Source organism: Mirounga angustirostris, unplaced genomic scaffold (genome assembly GCF_029215605.1).
Source record: "Mirounga angustirostris isolate CCGP_5_RB_7025 unplaced genomic scaffold, mMirAng1.0.hap1 SCAF_1, whole genome shotgun sequence".
Classification (NCBI taxonomy): Eukaryota; Metazoa; Chordata; class Mammalia; order Carnivora; family Phocidae; genus Mirounga; species Mirounga angustirostris.
In genome coordinates, this window is record NW_026991709.1 from 156,743,704 (window position 1) to 156,770,916 (window position 27,213).

Consider the following 27,213-nt stretch of genomic DNA (forward strand, 5'->3'; position numbering starts at 1 on the left):
GTGGGGGGACTGGTTAGCACGGTGATGGGTGTTAAGTAGGGCATGTACTGCATGGAACACTGGGTGTTATACAAAAACAATGGATCGTGGATCTCCACATCAAAAACTAATGATGTATTGTATGGTGACTAACATAACATAATAAAAAAAAAATCTTTTTTTCCTTGTTGATCTTTTGCTTAGATGATCTGTCCATTTCAGTGAGGGGGGTGTTTAAGTCCCCCACTATTAGTGTATTTTTGTTGATGTGTTTCTTTGCTTTTGTTATTAATTGCCTTATATAATTAATTGGCTGCTCCCATGTTAGCGGCATAGATATTTACAATTGTTAGATCCTTTTGTTGGATAGACCCTTTAAGTACGATATAGTGTCCTTCCTCATCTCTTATTATAGTCTTTGGTTTAAAATCTAATTTGTCTAATATAAGGATTGTCACCCCAGCTTCCTTTTGGTGTCCATTAGCATGGTAATTCGTTTTCCACCCCCTCACTTTCAATCTGGGGGTGTCTTTGGGTCTAAAATGAGTCTCTTGCAGACAGCGTATTGATGGGTCTTGTTTTTTTATCCAATCTGATACCCTGTGTCTTTTGATTGGGGCATTTAGCCCATTTACATTCAGGGTAGTTATTGAAAGATATGAATTTAGGGCCATTGTATTGCCTGTAAGGCAACTGTTACTGTATATTGTCTGTGTTCCTTTCTGGTGTATGTTACTTTTAGGCTCTCTCTTTGCTTAGAGGACCCCTTTCAATATGTCTTGTAGGGCTGGTTTCGTGTTTGCAAATTCCTTTAGTTTTTGTTTCTCCTGGACGCTTTTTATCGCTCCTTCTATTTTCAGTGACAGCCTAGCTGGATACAGTATTCTTGGCTGCATATTTTTCTTTGTGCTCTGAACATATCATGCCAGTCCTTTCTGCCCTGCCAGGTCTCTGTGGATAGGTCTGTTGCCAATCTAATGTTTCTGCCATTGTAGGTTACAGATCTCTTGTCCCGAGCTGTTTTCAGAATTTTCTCTTTGTCTCTGAGACTCTCAAGTTTTACTATTAGATGTCGGGGTGCTGACCTATTTTTATTGATTTTGAAGGGGCTTCTCTGTGCCTCCTGGATTTTGATGCCTGTTTCCTTCCCCAAATTAGGGAAGTTCTCTGCTATAATTTGCTCCAATATACCTTCTGCCTCTCTCTCTTTCTTCTTTTCCTGGGATCCCAATTATTGTAGTATTGTTTCATCTTATGGTATCGCTTATCTCTCGAATTGTGCCCTCATGATCCAGTAGTTGTTTATCTCTCTTCTTCTCAGCTTCTTTATGTTCCATCATTTGGTCTTCTATATCACTAATTCTCTCTTCTGCCTCACTTATCCTAGCAGTTAGAAGCTCCATGTTTGATTGCACCTCATTAATTGCCTTTTTGATTTCGACTTGGTTAGATTTTAGTTCATTTATTTCTCCAAAAAGGGTTTCTCTAATATCTTCCATCCTTTTTTCAAGCCCAGCTGAGTATCTTTAAAATCATCATTCTGAACTCTAGTTCCGACATCTTACAAATGTCTGTATTGATTAGGTCCCTGGCAGTCGATACTGCCTCTTGTTCTTTTTTTTTTTTTTGAGGCAATTTTTTCCATCTTGTCATTTTGTCCAGAGGAGAATAGATGAATGAGAGAACAAAATGCTAATAGGGTAACAATGTTTTCCCCAGAAAAATATCCACTAAACAAATCAGAAGACACCTGAAACCGGGGGAAAAGAAAGGGAAAGAAAGAAAAAGGGAAAAAATGAAAAAGATAAAAACAAATAAACAAAAAACAGAATATGATCAAATATGATCAGGCTGGTGCACAGATCAGTGTCACACATTAGATTTTGGGTGTTTTTTGGTTTGTTAGAAGAAAGTGCCTTCCAAAATATTAAAAAAAGAAAAACTTATATATGTACAAAAATAAGAATTAATATGATGAAAGGATGGAATATGACTGTAAAGATGACAATTATAAAAGATTTTATAAAAGAAATTGAAAAGATAAGTTGGTTGAAAAAAGAAAGAAGAGGATTTAAAAAAAAAAAAGGGAGAGAATGTGATCAGGCAGGAGACTAGAACAAAGCCATACACTAGAGATTTACGGTATATTTTGGTCTGTACAGAATATAAGGTTGCCATAAACCATGATCTGCAGCACAGACGGGCCACTGCTCCTCCAGCAGGGACCCAACAAGCGGCAGACCTGGGGAGACTCCCCTTCCTCCCCTGGGAGGAGTAGCGTGGGAGCACACCTCGGGGATCTGAGGAGAAGGTTAACCAAAAATAAGGTTAACTACTATGAAGGGATAGACTATGACCCTAAAAATAAAAAATAAAAAAGATTTTTTTAAAAAAGGGATTGATAAGATGTCAGTTGAAAAAAGGAAAAAGAAAAATTTAAAAAAAAAGGAAGTTAAAAAAAATTAACTTTGAAAGACTAAACAATCATGGGAAAAAAGCCATGAATTCTGTGTGCGGTATTCCTCTAGTGCTGGCGTTCTGCTGTTCTCATTGATCAGTAAACTTGGGTCTTGGCTGGCTGTTCTTGCTGATCTTCTCGGGGCGGGGGGTGGGGCTGTTGTCGTGGTTCCCAAATGTTTTTGCCGGAGGCGAAATTGCCCCGCCCTTGCCAGGTCCGGGCTAAGTAATCTGCTCAGGTTTGCTCTCAGGAGCTTCAGTTCCCTGCAAGCTTTCCGTACAGCTTTGGAGGACAAGAGTGAAAATGGCGGCCTCCCAATCTCTGCCCCAGAGGAACCAAGAACTCCAGTTCCCACTCCTCAGTGTGCCCCCAGAGGAAAGCAGTCAGTCACTCCCATCTCCCCAGTCTCTGGCCGCACTCCGTGCTCACCTGGCCTGTGACCGAGCATTTCTATCTCTGGCACCCGACCCCGTGTGGAGTCTCCAAACCCTGAGTTGTGCTCCCACGCCACTCCTCCTGGGGGAGGAAGGGGAGTCTCCCCAGATCTGCCGCTTGTTGGGTCCCTGCTGGAGGAGCAGTGGCCTGTCTGTGCTGTGGATCACGGTTTATGGCAGGCCCGAACTGAGAGCCCACTCCTCAGCTCCGTCACTGCAGCCAGCTTCCCCACTCTGATACCTGGGAGCTCTGCTGCATTCAGGCACCCGTGGTCTTTCTGTGATCCCGGGGGTCCTGAGACCACACTGCCCCAGCAAGGGTTCCAGCCCCCGCTTAGCCACTGGAGCGACATCCCTCAGCGGAGCCGACTTCTAAAAGTTTTGATTTTGTGCTTTGCTGCTCTATCACTTGCCAGTAGCAGCTGACGGAGGCCCCCTCCCCCGCCATCTATCCTCCTTAATATCGCCTCTGATTCACTTCTCTGCACGTCCTACCTTCCAGAAAGTGGTCGCTTTTCTGTTCAGAGAGTTGCTGCTATTCGTTTCTTCGTTTCCTGTTGAGTTCGTAGGTGTTCAGAATGATTTGATCCCTATCTAGCTGAATTCCTGGGACCAGACAAAATTTAGGCTCCTATCCATCCACCATCTTGCTCCTCCCACCTGTCATTGGAATTTTGATCAGGATGGCATTGCTCTGGTAGCATAAACATTTTAACAATGTTTATTCTTCCAATCCATAAGCATGGAATATTTTTGTATCTTTTTGTGTCTTCTTCGTTTCTTTCACGAATGTTCTATAGTTCCTAGAGTATAGATCCTTTACCTCTTTGGCTAGGTTTATAATGACGTATCTTATGGTTTTTGGTGCTATCGTAAATGGAATCATTTCTCTAATTTCTCTTTCTACAGTTGCATGGTGTATAAGAAAGCAACTGATTTCTGTGCAGTGATTTTGTATCCTGCCACATTACTGAATTGCTGGATGAGTTCTAGTAATTTGGGGGTGGAGTCTTTTGGGTTTTCCACATAAAGTATCATGTCATCTGCAAAAAGAGAGAGCTTGACTTCTTCTTTGCCAATTTGAATACCTTTTATTTCTTTTTGTTGTCTGATTGCTGTTGCTAGGACTTCTATGTTGAACAATAGTGGCAAGAGTCGGCATCCTTGACGTGTTCCTGATCTTAAGGGAAAGGCTCTCAGCTTTTCCCGATCGACGATGATATTCGCTGTGGGTTTTTCATGGATGGATTTTATGAATTTGAGGAATGTTCCCTCTATCCTTATACTCTGAAGAGTTTTAATCAGGAAAGGATGTTGTATTTTGTCAAATGCTTTTTCTGCATCAATTGAGAGGACCCTATGGTTCTTCTCCCTCCTCTTATTAATGTGTTCTATCACATTGATTGATTTGCGAATGTTGAACCATGCTTGCATCCCGGGGATAAATACCACTTGGTCCTGGTGGATGATCCTTTCAATGTATTGTTGGATCCTATTAGCTAGGATTTTGTTGAGGATTTTGGAATCCATATTCATCAGGGATATCGGTCTGAAATTCTCCTTTTTGATGGGGTCTTTGCCTGGTTTGGGGATTAAGGTACTGCTGGCGTCATAGAATGAGTCTGGAAGTTTTCCTTCTGTTTCTGTTTTTTGAAACAGCTTAAGTAGAATAGGTATTATTTCTTCTTTAAATGTTTGGTAGAATTCCCCAGGGAATCTATCAGGCCGTGGACTCTTGTTTTTTGGGAGGTTTTTTGATCACTGCTTCAATCTTGTTATTGGCCTATTCCGATTGTCAATTTCTTCCTGTTTCAGTCGTGTAAGCTTATAGATTTACAGGAAGGCATCCATTTCATCCAGATTGCTCAGTTTATTGGCATATAGTTGTTGATAATAATTTCTAATTGTTTCTATTTCCTTGGTGTTAGTTGTGATCGCTCCCTTTTCATTCATAATTTTATTAATTTGGGTCCTTTCTCTTTTTTTTTTGGATAAGTCTGGCCAGTGGTTTATCAATCTTATTAATTCTTTCAAAGAACCAGGTTCTAGTTTTGTTGATCTGACCTAGTGTGTTTCTGGTTTATAATTCATTGATTTCTGCTCTAATTTTAATTATTTCTCTTCTAATGTGTGGCTTAGGCATCGTTTCTTGCTTTTTCTCTAGTCTGTAAGGTGTAGAGTTAGTTGGTGAATTCGGGATTTTTCTATTTTTTTGAGTGAGGCTTGGATGGCTATATATTTCCCCCTTAGGACTGCCTTTGCAGTATCCCATAGGTTTTGGACCGATGTGTTTTCGTTCTCATTGATTTCCATGAATTGTTTAAGTTCTTCTTCGAATTCCTGATTGACCCAAACATTCTTCACAGAGTGGTCTTTGGCTTCCAAGTGTTTGAATTTATGCCGAATTTTTTTCTTGTGATTGAGTTCCAGTTTTAAAGCATTGTGGTCTGAGAATATGCAGGGAATAATCTCAATCTTTTGGTATCGGTTGAGTCCTAATTTGTGACCCAGTATGTGCTCTATTGTAGAGAATTTTCCATGTGTGCTCGAGAGGAATGAGTATTCTGTTGTTTTAGGGTGAAATGTTCTATATATATCTATGAGGTCCATCTGGTCCAGGGTGTCATTCAGAGGTCTTGTTTCTTTGTTGATTTTCTGCTTAGATGATCTGTCTATTGCTGAGAGTGGAGTATTGAGGTCTCCTACAATTAACATATTGTTATCAATATGACTCTTTATTTTGGTTAATAGTTGGCTTATGTAGATGGCTGCTCCCATGTTGGGGGCATAGATATTTACAATTGTTAGATCTTCTTGTTGGATAGACCCTTTAAGAATGATATAGTGTCATTCTGTGTTGCTCACTACAGTCTTTAGTTTGAAATCTAATTTGTCTTACATAAGAATTGCTACCCCAGCTTTATTTTCAGGTCCGCTGGCATGGAAGATGGATCTCCATCCTTTACTTTCAGTTGGATGTATCTTTAGGTTCAAAATGAGTCTCTTGTAGGCAGCATATGGATGGGTCTTGTCTTTTTATCCAATCTGCAATCCTGTGTCATTTTACAGGAGCATTTAGGCCGTTCATGTTGAGAGTGATTACTGAAAGGTATGAATTTGTCATCATGTTGCCTGTGAAGACCCTATTTTTATAGATTGTCCCTGTAAATTTCTGTTGTAGATCACTCTTGGGGTCTTTTTCCTTTTATAGATCCCCCCTTAATATTTCTTGCAGGGCTGGCTTAGTGGTTATATATTCTTTCAACTTCTGCCGGTCGTGGAAGCTCTGCATCTCTCCATCCATTCTAAATGATAACCTTGCCGGATAAAGTACTCTTGGCTGCATGTTCTTCTCATTTAGTACCCTGAATATGTCTTGCCAGGCATTTCTGGCTTGCCAGGTCTCTGTGGATAGGTCTGACGTTATTCTGAATTTCCTCCCTCTGTACATAAGGAATCTCTTCCCCCTAACTGCCCTTAAGAGGATTTCCTTGGTTTACAGATTTGCTAGTTTTACTATTACATGCCTGGGCATTGGCCTGTTTTCCTTTATTGGGAGGGGTCCTCTCTGCCTCTAGGACATGAATGTTTGTTTCACTCCCCAGATTAGGGAAGTTCTCAGCTATGATTTGCTCAAATATATCTTCTAGTCTTCTCTCTCTCTCTCCACTCCCTCCGGGATTCCTATTATTCTGACTTTGGAACGCTTCATGGTGTCACTTATTTCTCTGATTCTTTTTTCATGGATTCTGAGTTGTTTTTCCCCGGCCTCCCCTTTTCCTTTTATATCAAATTGTCTTCCAGATCACTAATTCGTTCTTCTGCCTCACTTACCCTAGCTGTTAGATTATCTAGATTAGATTGGATTTCACTGATAGCATTTTTAAATTCTCCCAATTCAGCTTTCATTTCTATCTTTAGAGACTCGTATGTTGCCATTAATTGATTTCTCCATTCTAGCTATTGTCTTCACATTTGCTAACCTGAATTCCATCCCCGACATCTTGGTTATATCTGCATCTATTTGTAAATCTGCGGCATAAGTCATCATCTCTGAGTCTTTCCTATTTTGGGGGTTCCTCCTCCTAGTCATTCTGTTGAGGGGTGGTTGAGGGAATGTATAGAGTCCAAATTATTGACCAGAACCCAAGCAAGATGCACCTGTTTTCTAGGGACCTTAGGGTTGCTGGCCTCTTGTTTTCCCAGCCTGTCTGGGGGAGCGGCCTGCCACGCTGTTATTCAGGCAATCCTTTTTGGGCAGAGTTGCCCTGCCCCCTGTGGCGGGGGATGGGCTCAGTGGGAACCGGTGTTTTGGGGCTTTTGTTCTCTGGCGGCTTTCCCTGGTGGCTTTCCGCATCTCTTCTGCAAGTCAGAGCAGAAGAGACCATTTCCAACCCTCTGCCTCAGAGCAGAGTGATCACAGTCTGTTCTTCAGTGACCTCTCCAGGCCACATTCTCTCCGTTTCTGTCTGTGCTGCTATAAACTGAAGCATCCTGGGTTGTGCACCCCTCCGCAGCACTCCCAGTCCTGCCTCCAGGTCGGGGCACATCTTTGCCCTTTGTGCTTCTAAAACCACCAGCCGCCCCCAGTTCACAGGCATGGCTCTGCCGCTCAGGTTTCCATCTAAAGTCCTTTCCTCGCCGCTACTGGTCTGTGAGTCTGTGCCCTGTCCCCAGCGCGGGAGGCTCTCACTCACCGGTGATGCAGGATCCCCATAGCCAAACTCCCTCCTGCTGTTGTTCATTCTCTGATATCTGCCCGCGGAATCACGGTTCCCCACTTCGTACCTCGAAACCAACCACCTGCGATCTTCTGTTTGTAGAGATCCAGGTCTTCTTACAACTCAGGCTGAGTTCGTGGGTGCTCAGAGTGGTCTGGTAGATATCCAGCTCAATTCCGGGGACCAAACGGAATAGGGTCCCCTACTCCTTCGCCATCTTTTCCCCTCCAGATTATCTTTTCCAATCACAATAGAATGAAATAAGAAATCAATAGCAGGACAACTGGAATGCCTACAAATACATTAAGATTAAAAAAAATTCTTAAACAATCAATGGATCAAAAAAGAAATCACAGGGAAATTAGAAAATATACTCAGATAAATCAATATGGAAACACAACATACTAAAACTTAAGAGATACAGTGAAAATAGTACTAAAAGGGAAATTTTTAGCTACAAACACTTACATTAAAAAAGAAAAATCTCAATCAAGCACCAAAAATGACATCTTAAGAAACTTGCAAGAATAAACTAAACCCAAAGCTAGTAGAAGGGAGGAACTATAATGATCAGATCAGAGAAAAATAGAGAATAGTAAAAAAAAGAAGAAAATAAAACCAGGAGTTGGTTCTTTGAAAAAATCAACAAAATTCACAAACCTTTAGCTACACTAACTAGGAAAGAAAAATAGAAGACTCAAAATCTAGAAATGAAAGAGGAACATTACTATCCATCTCTATCAAAATCACAATGGTATTTTTGTTTTTTTTTGCAAAACAGAAAAATCCCTTCAAAAATGCGTATGAAATTTCAAGGAACCCCAAATAGGCAAAACAACCAGAAAAAGGATAAACAAAGTTGGAGGCTTCATACTCCATAATTTTAAAATGTATTATAAAGTTACAGTAATCAAAACAGTGTGGTATTAGCATAAAGACAGACATATAGACCAATGGAATGGACTAGAGCGCCCAGTAATAAACCGTCACATATATGGTCAAAAGATATTCAACAGGGGTGCTACAAGCATTCAGTGGAGGAGAGGAGAATCTTTTCAGCAATTATGCTGGAAAAATTGGATAGCCACATGCAAAAGAATGAAGTTGGACCCTTATATCACACCCAGAAATGAACTCAAAATGGACCAAATACCTAAGCATAAGAGTTAAAACTACAAAAGTCTTAGAAGAAAACATAGGAGAAAAGCTTTATGACATTGGATTTGGCAATGATTTCTTGCATATGACACCAAAAGCACAGACAATAAAAGTAAAATCATACAAATTGGACTACATCAAAATTAAAAACTGTGCATCAAAGGATACAATCAATAGAGTGTAAAGGTAACCTATAGAATGTTGGGAATTTGGAACTCTGCAAATCACAGACCTGATAAGGAATTAATATCCAAAATATATAAAGAACTATACTACAACAACAAAAAACAAACAACCCAATTAAAAATATGCAAAGAGGGGTGCCTGGGTGGCTCAGCCATTAAGCGTCTGTGTTCGGCTCAGGTCATGATCCCAGGGTCCTGATATCGAGCCCCACATTGGGCTCCCTGCTCTGCAGGAAGCCTGCTCCCCCCTCTCCCACTCCCCGACTTGTGTTCCCTCTCTCGCTGTGTCTCTCTGTCAAATAAATAAATAAAATCTTTAAAAAATATATGCAAAGACTTGAACAGACATTACTCCAAAGTAGAATGACTACTAAGCACATGAAAAAATGCTCAACATAGCTAATTTATTAGGGAAATGTATATCAAAAATACAGTAGGTGCCAACTCACACCCATTAGGGTGATCACTGTCAAAGAAATAGAAAGTAACAAGTGCTGGAGATGATGTTGTGCACCATTGATGGGAATCTAATATTGTGCAGTCCCTGAAGAAATCAGTATGGTAGTTCCTCAAAAAATTAAAATAGAATTACCACATGATCTTGAAATTGTACTTCAAAGGAACTGAAAGCAGGGATGTTAAGATATGGTTACATACCCATATTCATAGCAGTATTATTTGTAATATGTAAAAGGTGGAAACAACTCAAGTGTCCATTAATGAATGAGTGGATAAACAAAATGTGCTCTATATACACAATGGAATATTAGTGTTAATAAGAAAGTAAATTCTGACACATGCTAAAACATCAATGAAGCTTGATGACATTATGCTACGTGAAATCAGTCACAAAAAGACAAAGACTGTATGGTTCCACTTACATCAGGTGCCTAGAGTAGCCAAAATCATAGTAACAGAGAGTAGAGTGGTGGTTGCTAGGGGCTGAGGGGAGGAGAGTGAGGAATCATTGTTTGATAGGAACAATATTTCAGTTTTCCAAAACCAAAAGAGTCTTTGCATGGATAGTGGTGATGGTTGTACAACAATGTGAATATACTTAATGCCGGTGAACTGGATACTCAGAAATGGTTCAGATGGTCAATTTCCTATTGTGTGTATTTTATCACAATTAAAAAAATTTTTAAATGAACCTGTTGGGGTGGGAGATGAAAAGACAAGCTATGGACTAGGAGAAAATGTTTACAAACCACCTATCTGACAAAAAACTCATATACAGAATGTATAAAGAACTCTCAAGAATCAAAAATAAAAAATCCAATTAGAAATGGGAAAAGATATGAATGAATACTTCTCTGAGGACGGTATGTGAAGGGCAGATAAGCACATGAAAAGATTTTCAACAGCACTGTCTTCAGGGAAATGCAAATTAAGACCAAGATGAGATATCACTGCACACTCAATAAAATGGCTAAAATTAAAAATAGTGACAATACTAAATACTGGCAAGAATATGGAAAAACTGGTTATGACAAAAATTGCTGGTGGGTGGGCGCCTGGGTGGCTCAGATGGTTAGGCATCTGCCTTCAGCTCAGGTCATGATCTCAGGGTCCTGGGATCCAGTCCCGCATCGGGCTTCCTGCTCCTTGGGAGCCTGCTTCTCCCTCTGCCTTTCTCTCTCATGAATAAAAAAAAAAAAATCTTAAAAAAAAAATTGCTGGTGGGTATTAAGGAGGGCACGTGTTGTGATGAGCACTGGGTGTTATATGCAACTAATGAATTGTTGAACACTACATCAAAAACTAATGATGTACTATATGTTGGCTAGTTGAACATAATAAAAATTTTTTTTAAATTGCTGGTGGGAACTGACAAAATTTTCTGGCAGTTTCTTTAAAAACTAAAACACCATACTGCTCAGCGATCTCACTCCCAGGGTGAGAAAAATGAAAACTGTATCTACGTAAAATCCTGTACATAAATTTTCCTAACAGCTTTATTTGTGATAGCCCCAAACTGGAAACAACCAAAATATCCTCCAATATGTGAATGGCTAAACAAACTGTGGTTTACATGGAATGGAATCCTACTCAGCCATAAAAACAATGAACTACTGATATACACAACAAACCACATTACCGCTTAGAAACACTAAGCTCCTCCCAAATGACAAAAACTTAAAGGTGGCAAACAGACAAGTGGTTGCCGGGGATTAAGGTTGGGGGAGGGGTAGCCTGAGGGAGGTCTCTATGGGGAGGAACAATTCTGATTCCTGATTGTGGTGATGATCACTGGAATCTACATGTGATAAAAATGACAGAGAACTCTGCACACAGCTTGTGCCAATGTCAATGTCCTAGTTTCAGTAATGCAGTAGAACTATGTAACATGCAAAGACTGAGGGAGAGTGGGAGGCAGGTACAAAGGTTGACTCTGTACTATCTTAGCAACTTCCTATGAATCTATAATTACTTCAAAATAAAAAGTAGGAAAAAAAGCTATGGGAGAACATCCTTGTACTGATATCTCTGGGTAACTAACTGCTTCTTTAGGATAACCCACCAGGAACAGAATTTCTGGGGTAAAGGGTCTACATATATTTGTGGTTTGATAAATTGCTCTTCTGAAAGACTGTACCAAATTACACTTGCTGACATCAGTGCTTGACAATTCTCATACTCCACACTATTGCCAACAGTGGACAATCACATTCATATTCATCTGAGCCCACTTGATACACAATAAAATAGTACTGGTTAATGAATATCCACTGGTGACTAGTATGATTGAGATGTTTTTCTCTATTGCTTTATAGTCTTATTTATTTGCAAACATGGATTTATGATTCATGTCCTTTGTTCATTTTGATTTGACGGGTTTGTCTTCATATTGCTACTTAAGAGCTACTTACATACTTGAGGATACAAACTGTTAATTTTATATATTATAACTTCTTCCCTTGTTAGTTATTCCCCATTTAAACTTATGCAAGGAAATTGTATGTAGAATTGTATCCCTCCAAAAGATGTTGAGGTCCTAACCCCAGTACCTCAGTATGTGATTTCATTTGGAAATAGGGTTGCAATGATGTTTAGATGAGGTCATACTGGAGTAAGATGGGCACCAGTAAGACTGGTGTCCTTACAAAAAGGGGAAATTTGAACACAGACAGGAACACAGGCAGAATGCCATGTGTGTCTGCAAGCTAAGGAACATCAAAAATTTCCAGCAAACCCCCAGAAGCTGGGAGAGAGGCCTGGAACAGATTTTCCCTTGTGGCCCTCAGAAGGAACCAACCCTGCCCACACCTTCATCTGGACTCGCAGCCCTGAGAACCGTGAGACAGTTCTCTGTTGTTTAAGCCAGTCGGTTTGTGGTACATTGTTATGGTGGCCCTAAAAAACTAAAACAAATTATTACATGGTTTCCAATCTAATTAAGACAAGACCATCATCTTTCCTTTATGGGTTTTGCATTTGTTCTGCTACTTAAAAAACACTATCACCAGATTCTAAAAATAATGGTGTGTTTTCCTGGTATCATGCTTCACTTTAAATTATTCAATCTGCTCAACATACATATTGATGTAGGACATAAGGAAAAATTAATTCTAAAGAATTAACCAATGATCTCAGCACCATTTATTAATAACTCATCCTTTTTCGGGGAGCCTGGGTGGCTCAGCTGGTTAAGCGTCGGACTCTTGGTTTCAGCTCAGGCCATGATCTCAGGGTCCTGGGATCGAGCCCCTTATTGGGCTCCTTGCTCAGGGGGAGTCTGCTTAAGGATTCTCTCTCTCCCTCTCTCAAATAAATAAATAAATAAATTTTTATTAAAAATTCAACCTTTTTCACTGGTTTAAAATGCCAATATTCAATAGATCATATTTGTATACATCTGATTTTTTTTCTGGATGTTCTATTTTGTTGTATGATACATTAACTAACACTGGTTGCAAAATAGTTTAATTACTATAGCGTTATATTACATTTTAAAATGTGGAAATCAAATTTCACCATTACTATTAGTATTTTTACTCTTTTTCCAATCAATATTTCCTTGGCTATTCTCACTCACTTATTCGGCCAGATCAACTTGAAAATAATATTGTTGGACTTGGGAAAAGATGGCAGAGGAATAGGGGACCCTATTCCATCTGGTCCCCTGAATTGAGCTGGATATCCACCAGAGCACTCTGAACACTCACGAAATCAGCCTGAGATGTAAGAAGTTATATCTGGATCTCTACAAACAGAATCTTGCAGGCGGTTGGTTTCAAGGTATGAAGCAGGGAGTTGGATTCTGTGGGCAGGTATCGGAAGATAAAACAGAAGGGTGAGGGAGCTGTGGGGATCCTGAACCACTGGTTCATGAAAGCTCCCGCGCTGGGGATGGGGCACAGACTCGCAGACTGGTAGTGGTGGGGAAAGGACATTAGGGTAGCCCCCCTGGACTGAAACCTGGAGATGCGGGGCCGTGTGTGCAAACTGGGGGCGGCTGGTGGTTTTAGAAGCACAAAGGGAAGAGACGTGCCGCTGTGCCCCAACCTGGAGGCAAGGACTGGGAGTACTGCTGAGGGGTGCACAACTCAGGGTGCTACAGTTTTTAGCAGCATAGACAGAAATGGAGATAGTGTGGCCTGGAGAGCTCATTGAAGAACAGACTGCAAATTCTCTGTTCTGAGGCAGAGGGTTGGAAACAGTCGCTTCTGCTCTGACCCTCTGAAGAGACGAGAAAGCCACCAGGGAAAGCCGCCAGAGAACAAAAGCCCTGAAAAACCAGTTTTCACTGAGCCCATCCTCCCCAAAGGGGGCAGGGCAACTCTGCCCAAACAGGGTTGCCTGAGTAACAGCGTGGCAGGCCCCTCCCCCAGAAGACAGGCTGGGAAAACAAGAGGCCAGCAACCCTAAGGTCCCTAGAAAACAGGTGCATCTTGCTTGGGTTCTGGTCAATAATTTGCACTCTGTACATTCTCTCAGCCACCCCTCAACAGAATGACTAGGAAGAGGAACCCTCAAAACAGTTAAGACTCAGAGACTGTGACTTCTGCCACAGATTTACAAATGGATACAGGGTATAACCAAGATGTTAGAAATGGGACTTCAGGATAACATTTATGAAGATAATAGCTAGAATGGAGAAATTGATTAATGGCAACATAGAGTCTCTAAGGGCAGAAATGAAAGTTGAACTGGCAGAACTTAAAAATGCTATCAATGAGATCCAATCTAATCTAGATACTCTTAACAACTAGGGCAAATGAGGCAGAAGAACGACTTAGTGATCTAGAAGACCAATTGATCGAAAAGAAGGAAAAAGAGGAGGCTTGGGAGAAACAGCTCAAAATCCATGAAAACAGAATTAAGAGAAATAAGAGACACCATGAAACGTTCCAATGTCAGAATTATTGGGATCCCTGAGGGGTGGAGAGAGAAAGAGAGTACTAGAAGATGTATTTGAGCAAATCGTAGCTGAGAACTTCTCTAATCTGGGGAATGAAACAAACATTTGTGTCCTAGAGGCATAGAGGACCCCTCCCAAGATCAAGGAAAACAGACCAATGCCCCGGCATGTAATAGTAAAACTCGCAAACACAGAACGAAGGAAACCCTCTTAAGGGCAGTTATGGGGAAGAGATTCCTTACGTACAGAGGGAGGAACATCAGAATAATGTCAGAGCTATCCACAGAGACCTGGCAAGCCAGAAAGGCCTAGCAAGACATATTCAGGGTACTAAATGAGAAGAACATGCGGCCAAGAATACTTTATCCCGCAAGGCTGTCATTTAGAATGGATGGAGAGATGCAGAGCTTCCATGACCGGCAGAAACTGAAAGAATGTGACCACTAAGCCAGCCCTGCAAGAAATATTAAGGGGGGTTCTATAAAAGGAGAAAGAACCCAAGAGTGATCTACAACAGAAATTTACAGAGACAATCTATAGAAACAAGGACTTCACAGGCAACATGATGACAGTAAATTTGTATCTTTCAATAATCACTCTCAACGTGAACAGCCTAGATGCTCCCATAAAACGGCACAGGGTTGCAGATTGGATAAAAAGACAGGACCCATCCATACGCTGTCTACAAGAGACTCATTTTGAACCTAAAGATACATCCAGACTGAAAGTGAAGGGATGGAGATTCATCTTCCATGCCAATGGACCTCAAAAGAAAGCTGGGGTAGCAATTCTTATATCAGACAAATTAGATTTTAAGCTAAAGACTGTAGTTAGAGACACAGAAGGACACTATATCATTCTTAAAGGGTCTATCCAACAAGATCTAACAATTGGGAGCAGCCAACTACATAAGCCAACTATTAACCAAAATAAAGAGTCATATTGATAACAATGCGTTAATTGTAGGAGACCTCAATACTCCACTCTCATCAATGGACAGATCATCTAAGCAGAAAATCAACAAGGAAACAAGAGCTTTGAATGACACACTGGACCAGATGAACCTCGTAGATATATACAGAACATTCCACCCTAAAACAACAGAATACTCATTCTTCTTGAGCGCACATGGAACTTTCTCCAGAATAGACCACATACTGGGTCACAAATCAGGATTCAACCAATACCAAAAGATTGAGATTATTCCCTGCATATTCTCAGACCACTATGTTTTAAAGCTGGAACTCAATCACAAGAAAAAATTTGGCAGAAACTCAAACACTTGGAAACTAAAGACCACTCTGCTCAAGAATGTTTGGGTCAACCAGGAAATCAAAGAACTTAAACAATTCATGGAAACCAATGAGAACCAAAACACATTGGTCCAAAACCTATGGGATCCTAAGGGGGAAATACATAGCCATCCAAGCCTCACTCAAAAAAATAGAAAAATCCCGAATTCACCAACTAACTCTACACCTTAAAGAACTGGAGAAAAAGCAACAAATATTGCCTAAGCCATGCATTAAAAGAGAAATAAAATCAGAGCACAGATCAATGAATTAGAAACTAGAAACACAGTAGGTCAGATTAATGAAACTAGAAGCTGGTTCTTTGAAAGAATTAATAAAATCGGTGCACCACTGGCCAGACTTATCCAAAAGAAAAGAGAAAGGACCCAAATTAATAAAATTATGAATGAAAGGGGAGAGATCATGACTATCACCAAGGAAATAGAAACAATTATTAGAAATTATTATCAACAACGGGTAGTTGTTGATAAATTAAGCAACCTGGAAAAAATGGATGCCTTCCTGGAAACATCTAAACTGCCAAGAGTGAAACAGGAAGAAATTGACAACCTGAATAGGCCAATAACCAGTAACAAGATTGAAGCAGTGATCAAAAAACCTCCCAAAAAGCAAGAGTCCAGGGCCTGATGGATTCCCTGGGGAATTCTATCAAACATTCAAAGAAGAAATAATACCTATTCTCCCGAAGCTGTTTCAAAAAATAGAAACAGAAGGAAAGCTTCCAGACTCATTCTATGAGGCCAGCATTACCTTAATCCCCAAACCAGGCAAAGACCCCATCAAAAAGGAGAATTTCAGATATCAGATATCCCTGATGAATATGGATTCCAAAATCCTCAACAAAATCCTAGCTAATAGGATCCAACAATACATTAAAAGGATCATCCACCACGACCAAGTGGGATATATCCCCGGGATGCAAGGGTGGTTCAACATTCGCAAATCAATCAATGTGATAGAACACATTAATAAGAGGAGGGAGAAAAACCATAGGGTCCTCTCAATTGATGCAGAAAAAGCATTTGACAAAATACAGCATCCTTTCCTGATTAAAACTCTTCAGAGTATAGGGAACATTCCCAAGTTCATAAAATCCATCCATGAAAAACCCACAACGAATATCATCCTCGATGGGGAAAAGCTGAGAGCCTTTCCCTTAAGATCAGGAACATGACAAGGATGCCCACTCTTGCCACTACTGTTCAACATAGTACTAGAAGTCTTAGCAACATCAATCAGACAACAAAAAGAAATAAAAGGTATTCAAATTGGCAAAGAAGAATTCAAGCTCTCTCTTTTTGCAGATGACATGATACTTTATGTGGAAAATCCAAAAGACTCCACCTCCAAATTACTAGAACTCATACAGCAATTCAGTGATGTGGCAGGACACAAAATCAATGCATGGAAATCAGTTGCTTTCCTCTACACTAACAATGTAACTGTAGAAAGAGAAATTAGGGAATCAATTTCATTTACAATAGCACCTATAACCATAAGATACTTTGGAATAAACTGAACCAAAGAGGTAAAGGAGCTATACTCTAGGAATTACAGAACACTCATGAAAGAAATTGAAGAAGACACAAAGAGATGGAAAAACATTCCATGCTCATGGATCGGAAGAATAAACATTGTTAAAATATCTATGCTACCCAGAGCAATCTATACCTTCAATGCCATCCCGATCAAAATTCCAATGATATTTTTCAAAGTGCTGGAATAAACAATCCTAAAATTTGTATGGAATCAGAAAAGACCCCGAATGGCCAAGGAGATGCTGAAAAAGAAAAACAAAGCTAGGGACATCATGCTCCCTCATTTCAAACTATATTACAAAGCCATGATCACCATGACAGCATGGTACTGGCACAAAAACAGACATATAGATCAATGGAACAGAATAGAGAGCCCAGATATGGACCCTCAACTCTATGGTCAAATAATCTTTGACAAAGCAAGAAAAAATATGCATTGGAAAAAAGACAGTCTCTTCAACAAATGGTGCTGGGAAAATTGGATATTTATATACAGAAGAAGGAAACTCGACCATTCTTTAATACCATACAGAAAGATAAAATGGATGAAAGACCTCAATGTGAGACAGGAATCCATCAAAGTCCTAGAGGCGAACACAGGCAGTAACCTCTTTGACATTGGCCACAGCAATTTATTTCAAGATACATCTCCAAAGGCAAGTGAAACAAAAGCAAAAATGAACTTTTGGGACTTCATCAAGAAGCATAGCAAAGAAAACAGTCAACAAAACAAAAAGGCAACCCACAGAATGGGAGAAGATATTTGCAAACACCACAGACAAAGGACTGATATCCACGATGTATAAAGAACTTCTCAAACTCAACACCCAAAAAAATCCAGTCAAGAAAGGGGCAGAAGACATGAATAGACATTTCTCCATAGAAGACATACAAATGGCTAACAGACACATGAAAAAATGTTCATCATCATTAGCCATCAGGGAAATCCAAATCAAAATCACACTGAGATACCACCTTACACCAGTTAGAATGGCCAAAATGGACAAGGGAAGAAACAACAAATGTTGGAGAGGTTATGGAGAAAGGGGAACCCTCTTACACTGTTGGTGGGAATGCAAGTTGGTACAGCCACTTTGGAAAACAGTGTGGAGGTTCCTCAAAAAGTTAAAAATAGAGCTACCCTAGGACCCAGCAATTGCACTACTGGGTATTTACCCCAAAGACAATATAGTGAAAAGATGTAGTGAAAAGAAGGGCCATATGTACCCCAATGTTCACAGAAGTAATGTCCGCAATAGCCGAACTGTGGAAAGAGTCGAGATGCCCTTCAACAGATGAATGGATAAAGAAGATGTGATTCATATATACAATGGAATATTACTCAGCCATCAGAAAGGATGAATACCCAACTTTTACATCAACATGGATGGACTGGAGAACATTATGCTAAGTGAAATAAGTCAAGCAGAGAAAGTCAATTATCATATGGTTTCACTTATTTGTGGAACATAAGGAATAGCATGGAGGACATTAGGAGAAGGAAGGGAAAAATGAAGGGGGGGGGAATCGGAGGGGGCGGATGAACCATGAGAGACTATGGATTCTGAGAAACAAACTGAGGGTTTTAGAGGGGGGGGTGGGGGGATGGGTTAGCCTGGTGATAGGTATTAAGGAGGGCACGTATTGCATGGAGCACTTGAGTGCTACACGAAAACAAAGAATCATGGAACACTACATCAAAAACTAATGATGTACTGTATGGTGACTAACATAACATAATAAAATTAAATTAAATTAAAAAAAAAAATAAATAATAAAATAAAATAATATTGTCAACTGTTCCCCTAACTCCTTTGGCACACTGATACTAACTGCATTAACTTTATAAACTAAGACAGGGAAAATTGGTAACTTTACAACATTGACTTTCCCCATTCTGGAACTTCATATCTCTCTCCAAATTTATATTTCCCTTTGTAAAGTATTGTTGTTTTATTTGTATAGGTCCTAAACAATGGCTTCAGTCTGAAGATGTTTTAAAATTACTTTATGTTTTAAAAGATACCTCTTTTCTGAATGTATTTTGTAAATGATTATTTCTAGTGTGTACACAAGTACATAGATACACATTTATGTATGTCAATACATATATTTTTTTAATTTCATCTAGAATTTTGAAACCAGGTCACTTTATTGAGCTTATTAGTTTCACAGTTTTCTAGCTGATTTGTTTAGATTTTTCCAAGATGGCAAATATGTCGATAGCAAATAATGAGTTTTTCTCCTCCTTCCCAATATGCAAGTCTCTTACTTCCTTTTCTTGGTTTATTACAATATCTAAAACAACCAGAACAATATAGCTAAAATAAAACAATGTAAATAAAACAAATAAATACAATACAGAAAAATTATTCTATTTCAAGTTGCACTATGAGTAAGTATTTTTAAAAATCATGAATGTGTGTTGAAAACAAAACTTATCGGGCGCCTGGGTGGCTCAGTTGGTTAAGCGACTGCCTTCGGCTCAGGTCATGATCCTGGAGTCCCAGGATCGAGTCCCGCATCGGGCTCCCTGCTCGGCGGGGAGTCTGCTTCTCCCTCTGACCCTCCCCCCTCTCATGCTCTCTGTCTCTCATTCTCTCTCTCTCAAATAAATAAATAAAAAAATCTAAAAAAAAAAAAAAAAAAAAAAAAAGAAAACAAAACTTATCTATAGAGTCTGGAGCTGGATCAGGGTTGCCAGGATAGAGTGGTGGGAGAGGCTGGGCTGAGTGCACGAGGAGACATCTTCTGGGGAGATGGAAATGTTTTAGATCTCAACTGGGGTGGTAGTTACACGGGGACACAGATCTGTCAAAAGTCACTGACCTATATGCTTAAAATTTGTGAGTTTTTATTTTATTAACTTATACCCTAATACAGTGATTTAAACAAAAATACAGAATGGGTGTTGAGTGCCTTCAAAGGTTCTACTGTGATGATAATGACGGTATTCTCCTTGGACAGATAGATGCCTGTAATGAATTATACTACTAGTGTGTTTTCCCTCTATGTTTTATGTATTTAAAACAAATTACAACGAAGATTTGATCATTGCAGAGAATGTTTAACATGTAGTTAAACATTATGAAATAAAAATGCTAACACCTGAAATGACACCACAGCAGAGGCTGCAAGCAACATTTTTTTCCCTCTCAAACATTGACCAATGTAATCATTCGTGTGCGTGTCTGTATCATGTTATCTGCTGCTTAAAACATTTCAATGGGGTGCCTGGGTGGCTCGGTTAAGCGACTGCCTTCGGCTCAGGTCATGATCCTGGAGTCCTGGGATCGAGTCCCACATCAGGCTCCCTGCTCAGCGGGGAGTCTGCTTCTCCCTCTGACCCTCCCCGCTCTCATGTGCTCTCTCTTTCATTCTCTCTCTCTCAAATAAATAAATAAAATCTTAAAAAAATAAAAATAAAAAAATAAAACATTTCAATGTCCTTACGGGTCTGTAAATGATCCAGTCCTACCTGTTAATTCCCTATTACTGTTGTAACAAATTATCACAAATTTCATGGCTTAAAACAACAGAAATGCATTCTCCTACAGTTCTGGAGGCCGGGTCTGAAATGAGTCTTCTGGGGAAAAATCAAGGTGTCAACAGGGCCTTACTCCCTCTGGAAGCTCTAGGGAGGAATCTGTTTCTTCACCTTTTCCAGCAGGTAGAGCTACCTTTCCTGGCTCTTCCTCCATCTTCAAATCCATGGCATAGCATCTTCTCTGCCTTGGCTTCCCTCACATGGCCTTTTCTTCTGAAACTTCCCTGTCCTTTGTGATGACACTGGGGCCCACCTGGATAATCCAGGATAATTTCCCAGGTCCTTCACTTAACCACACCTGCAAAGACCCTGTCTACATAGGGAACCATGCACAGGCCCGACTGATTAGGATGTGGCTCTTCAGGGCCACTGTCAGGCTGACTGCCCTTCACCCACCTCTCCGGGCAGCACTGTGCCAGCTACACTGCTCTTCTTTCAGTCTCTTGCCTGTACCATACCTCCTCTTGCCACAGGCCTGGTTCACACACTGGTTCACAAAGGGGAGAGACCACTATGCATAAAAGACAGAGAATTTCAGCTCCCAGGAGAGCTGGGAGGGATGCCACAAGTAACAAGGCGAGGACAGTGTGAGCTATAGAACCCTGAGAAGCTGCTCTGCTGACGGAGCATTCAAGGAGCCATTCTAGAGAACAGAGTCCTCCAACAGAGGTGGGTGCCATGGTGATTCAAGTCCTCTGTTTCCTCTCCCAAACTCTCCAGGAAGTCTGCATTGCTCATTACAACTTTTATGTGAATGTGTGGAGCCAGGCTCGGGGACACAGAGCAGCACCTGACACTGGGTTAGAGGAGAAACTGAGGGCACACAGTGCTGGGCCCGGCCCTTGCCAGCAGTCCAGTTGGGCCATGGAAAAACAGGATGGCAGACTGGGAGGAGTGACCAGGCGGAGCATCGTGATAGAACAGAACCTCATGACACTCATTTTTCCAGAGTCCAACCCCCGGGCTAACAAGATATGAGGGGAGCTTGGGAGGTGCCCATGGGTCCATCCCTGGGGGGCAGCTGGCCCAGACACTCAGATATCTACTTACAGCTGTGGAGAGTCGTGACGCCAACGTCATTTCCAGGTTCCCCTTCAGGCCCACCAGGGATGGCACCAACGTCAATAGGTCTTTAACCTCTACAAACACGGGCCAATGCTGGTGGGGAAAGAATAAGGAGATCAATTCAAATACACATATTGGCACATCTTCAAAATTTCTTGAAAGAAGTTGTGGCAAGTTACTTCTCATAAGTAAGACTAAGTAGTTTCTTAAATGGCTTTAAATTAAACATAGAATAAGGAAGCCATGAAATTTTCTGAATACTATTCAGTGAACAGCACTAGTGGCCTCAGGAGAGTTCCTTTCTTTCTCTGGCCTTCAGCAGCTGGGAAAACTGGGGGGCAAGCTGGGGTCCAAGGCCAACTGGCTGGGTCCAGTCTGCAAACACGCTGTGTCCAGTATGGCCCATGTGTTTGTAGCAACAGGAACGAGTCACCGATTTCAAAGCTGGGAGATTCCTCATGAATGGGAGCGCTGGCAAGACCAGCTGGGACTGAGGAGTGGCCCTGCTCTACCAGGGACAGTGATTCCCAGGTGTCCCCAAGACACCACGGCCAAGTGGCCCCACAGCATCATGTGCGGACTCTGGATTTGTCAAAACAGACAGAATATGTCTCTATCTAGGTCTCTATCAAATGTAAAAAATTAAAAATAAAAAAAAAGGGCCCCTGGGTGGCTCAGTTGGTTAAGCATCTGCCTTCGGCTCACGTCATGATCCCGGGGTCCTGGGATCAAGCCCTGAGTCGGGCTCCCTGCTCAGCGGGGAGCCTGCTTCTCCCTCTGCCCCTCCCCACCTCGTGCTCTCTCTCTCCCTCTTCTCTCTCACTCGCTCTCACTCTATCTCAAATAAAGATAAGATAAAATAAAAAAGAATGAAAGGGGCACATACATTAAGAAAACTGGAAGAGAAAAAACTTGTTTGTGAAGTGAAAATGATTTCTACCTGTTTATATGCAATTAGATTGCCTGTGCCCCCCTCCATCAATTTTCAATATCCCATCTGGTCCTACTGACTTAATTTACCTCTCTGGCCCCTATAGATACATGTGATCCCTACACTAAAGGCTCCTCTTGGTTTTAGAATTCTAGACCTAAAACATCCTCCTACTTTGTCAGCTAGGAGACAGGAGGCCTGGCGTCTGGTCCCTGTTCCCTGAAACTGAAGATGTATGAACCCACTTACTGTAGGGGCCCAGAAGAGTCATCTAAAGCATCCCAACAAAACATCTTACAGGGCCTGAAGTGAAAGGGGTCGGGCCTCCTTCAGGTCTTCGATGGAGAAAGAGCACCCATGGCTGATGGCTTCCTTTCTCCTTTTACCTTATCTGCAAAGCTGGGGCATTCAGAATCCATTCCCAGCTCTGATGGAGTTAGGAGTCTGCCCTCCCCTGAAAGTTCAGAAGAAAACTGTGTCACCAGGCAAGGAGGTACTCCCACCATCAGCAGCCTCCTGCAGTTCCTGGTCTTCCAGAAGCATCCAGCCCCAGTTCCCTGTGCAGCTGTCCTATCAGTGCACCACATCCCATCCAGAGAGGTCAGTCTGCTATCCAGTTCCTGACAGGGCCCTCCTCCCTGGGCTCTGGCCTCCCCTAAGGCTGGCATTGTCTACCCCAAGCCTCCTCCCACTTCCCAAGCAAGCTGGCCTGCTCCCGAGTACTTTCTTTTCAGCTGACACACAAGTCCGAGTACCCACTGACTCAAGAGTAAAAATAACACCCCCCCCCTCAGCATCCCCTGCCACAGAGGGCTCACCAACACCCAAACAACTCCTCTATACTCAGCATACAACTTGAGCAGAGCAGACAGATCCCCTCACTGCCTGTCCAGCACCCTGCCCCCATGACTGTGGCCGCATGCCATTCCTCACTCCTTGCAAATGTCATTCATCTGTATCTCTGCACACACTGATCCCTTTGCTTGGAATGTTTGCTATCTCTCACATCATCCTAGAAGCTATTATATTATCCTTTAAGGTCCAACTCCAGCTGTCCTGCTAACTACAGATTCTTCGATCCCTCTAGGAAGAAAGAATTGTTCCTTCTTTCTTCACAGGCAAACGTCTGCTCACTGCCTCTGCTCCCTGATACTTGTTTGTGGGATGATCAGATGAGTGCCTGCCTCGCCCACTAGGCTACAAATGGCAGGAAGGCAGGGATAGGCCTGCTTCTGCTCACTGCTGCACCCCCAGAGCCCCAGAGCAGCTGGTACAGACTTCAACACAATATGCTGAGCGAATAAATGAGGAATCAGATGAATGAATGAATTCATCTCACCTACTCTGAGCATGGCTACATCCTAATTCATGTCTGATTCAGTGCAGAAAGACCACATACACAATTAAAACCCCTGTCATTGCCTCTGGGTGCACCCTGATAAGGTCTGAAGGACACACGTGACCTGATAATAGAGGCTTCCTCCACGAATAAACTGAGATTGAGGGCTTAACCTCAACTGCGATACTTACTTTATAAAAAAAGAGAAACATTTATACCTTCCTTCCTTGTGTAACTGAAAGATAATTCTTTGAAGAAAAACAAAAACAAAAACAACGAACTGATACTCTGACCACTTACTGGGCCTCAATCCCTGGGCCCAACGATAGACTGAACCCAGACCCCATAAACAGAGAACAGACCCCTGGCCCCAAATCTAGAGGAGGTAAAGCCAGGACCTGACCAGTGCCCTTGGGGCCAGCCCACTGTGCCAGGCACAGCCACGAGGCACACCTGCCAGGTGGTCATCCTTGCTGCAGGCTCATAAGACCCGAGGCCCCAGCATGAGGCAGCCTGGGAACAGATGGAGCCAGGTCACCCTCCTGTGTTGTGGGACTACCCTGTGGAATGGTGCTGGCAAGACTGCCTCCTGCACCGCTGAGCAGCGGTGAGTAGGGAGGTGGTGGTGCACGCACCGGAGCCATGCAAACCTGAGTGCCCTTGAAATTCACCATAGCCGGGAGGCCCTGCACGTTTGCAAATGGGAAGAAGGAATGAGTTGTATCTTCCAGGGTTTTTTCTGTTTCTCCCAGCTGCCGGGCCTCCCAAAGCTGGATGGCTCAAGGCCTGGATTTGCAGACAGCCTTCCCCCGGTATGCTCTGGGCCTGCCTTCCAAGACACCCCTTTTGCTGCATGCTAGCCTCCCAGATGGCAACTTAACACAGAGGTCCAGAAAGGTGTTCTGCCCTCCAGTAGACAGTTCTCCTGGACTCGCCTTCTGCACCACCACTGCTAATGGTCAGGTACAATCCCGAGCCCGTCTTCCCCCCCACATACCACCAAATCTTCTGGACTCTGCCAAGATCCCCCAGCTGACTGATCAACATTCTCCCAGGCTGCAGCAACTAAGGGACACGCAATGTAGTGGAGGGGCTCAAACTCATGCTCCGTGAGGAGGTCATGGAAGGTCAAAAAGGAGAGACCCAGGGCAGAGTGTCTGTCCCCAGTATCCCCAGGAGGGTCTTAGGGAAGGGGTGAGAGACTACTACAAAAGCCCAAGGGGTGAAGCTCTGAGGTGGGAGAGATGGGTATATAGGTTGCCAGCCCCACAAATGAATGCTTTCTAACAGTCCTGGCCAGTACACAACGGGCTGCTCTAGCCCCAGGAGCAGTGAGTGTGCCATCCACTGAGCCGTGCAAGCAGAGGCTAAGTAGGAGGCATCATGAGCCTCATCCAGAGACTGGGGGACAGGGTGGGTGCTGATCGCCCCTCTCCAACTCAGAGACAGGTGCACAGGAAGGCTGAGCAGCCATCAGGAAGGAGATGTGGGGTCCAACTGAGGAAGGCACACACTAGCTGGGATGTCCCCATGGGCTGCAAAACTAAATTTAAATTTAATTTCACTGACTAAAAAGCATATCATATAGTATGATCCCATACTTTTTTTTTTTTTTAAGATTTTATTTATTTATTTGAGACAGAGAGAATGAGAGAGAGAGAGCACATGAGAGGGGGGAGGGTCAGAGGGAGAAGCAGGCTTCCCACTGAGCAGGGAGCCCGATGCGGGACTCGATCCCGGGACTCCAGGATCATGAGCTGAGCCGAAGGCAGTCGCTTAACCAACTGAGCCACCCAGGCGCCCCGATCCCGTACGTTCTTGACAGATACACACCACAACGTTGACCAAGATTATGGGCACCCTCTCTTCTTCACTTACATATATTGTCTAGAATCACAGACTAATTCTATAAAAATGTTTAGGCAGACAAAGCAAACCCTCAATGATTCAAACAGCATTACCTGAGCATAAACAGACCAGGAGAAGCGAATGCTAGAGTGTGTGCTCTCGCTCAAGGGCCTCCCTACAAATGCCTCCACCTAAAAGAGATCGCCGCATCCCGTGCCACCTGGACCCCAGCCCGGGCTCTGGACAGAGATTCTGGGGACTGGAGGGAACAGTGCCCATCACCCTCAGGGCCACAGCATGAGGCATACTCGGGCGCCCATCCTCACAACCCTGTGAGGTAGGTGCATTCGTTAACCCTGTCTGTAGGTGGGGAAGCTGATGCAGGGGAGGCTAATGAATTCCCTCACATAGTGAGCAAATAGGCAAAGAGTCTGAACCCCTCCAGGCCCTGCCTGATGAACCTGCATTCCCTGGAAGGAAAATGGTTTGAGCTCCCCAGGCTAACATTGTTCATGTGGGCTGACCTTGGAGAGGGTCATCAGAAGCTTCTATGGATCTCAGACCTGAGGCCTCTGGAGGGACCTCCGGCTGGCACCACTGAGCCCGGGACTCCTGGGCATCAGGCCAGGCTCAGGGCTCTCCCAATCTATCTGTGATCCCCAGGGAGCCTGGCTCCCCACTCCCTCCATCCAGGGCCCCATGCTGGTTATCATATGCCCAGTACGCACTTGGATGATGTTCATCACCAGGCCGGCCGTCAACATGCCCAAGCCTGAGAATAGAATGGGCACCACGATCTGGCAAATGATAGTGAAGACAGTCTCAGGGAAGACCCCGTGGGGGGACCGGGTAAGCTCACAGCTGAAGCCTCGCAGCTTCTTGCCCTGGAAGCGAAACTCCAGATTCAGCTGGGTGACCACCATGGTCAGGCTGCCAACCACATGCACAGGAGCAAGACGTCCAAGTCTGTCCTCTGTCCTCCTCACCCACACCAGGATATGTTTCCTAAGAGGTCCACACAGGTAATGTTGCCAGTGCCCTGAGCTGCTGGAAGGCTCCCCGACTGCCCCCCCACCAAGGGCGACAGCAAGCAAGAAACAAAGGCCAGTGTGACTCAGAGCCTCATTTGGCTCCTGCTGTCTGTCCACTCCCTGCAGATCAGGTTCTCCTCAGAGAGTGGCTGCTGTGTCAGCTGGGACCTCCCTCAGCAGGACTGTCATGAGGAGACTCACAATCTCTCCCAGTGACCTTGACAGCATCCAGCCCACACTGGCTTGGGCTGGACCCAGGGAGACAGAGCCACATGAGGCCTGGCCTTGGTGAGGGCTGCAAAGA

The 27,213-nt window shown here is 42.8% G+C and overlaps 1 protein-coding gene across 11 annotated transcripts in view; it reads right to left on the reverse strand.

The window, feature by feature from the left end:
• The window catches only part of SLC41A3 (solute carrier family 41 member 3), a 108,958-nt gene that overhangs the window by 50,281 nt on the left and 31,464 nt on the right, over positions 1 to 27,213 (reverse strand). For 9 of the 11 annotated variants that reach the window (XM_064590846.1, XM_064590865.1, XM_064590869.1 and 6 more), the window contains one exon: positions 21,746 to 21,853. The exons of the other annotated variants lie outside the window; for them this stretch is intronic. In XM_064590846.1, coding sequence (XP_064446916.1) covers positions 21,746 to 21,853 — 108 coding nt within the window. The remainder of the gene's footprint in view (positions 1 to 21,745; positions 21,854 to 27,213) is intronic. 11 annotated transcript variants of the gene reach the window in all.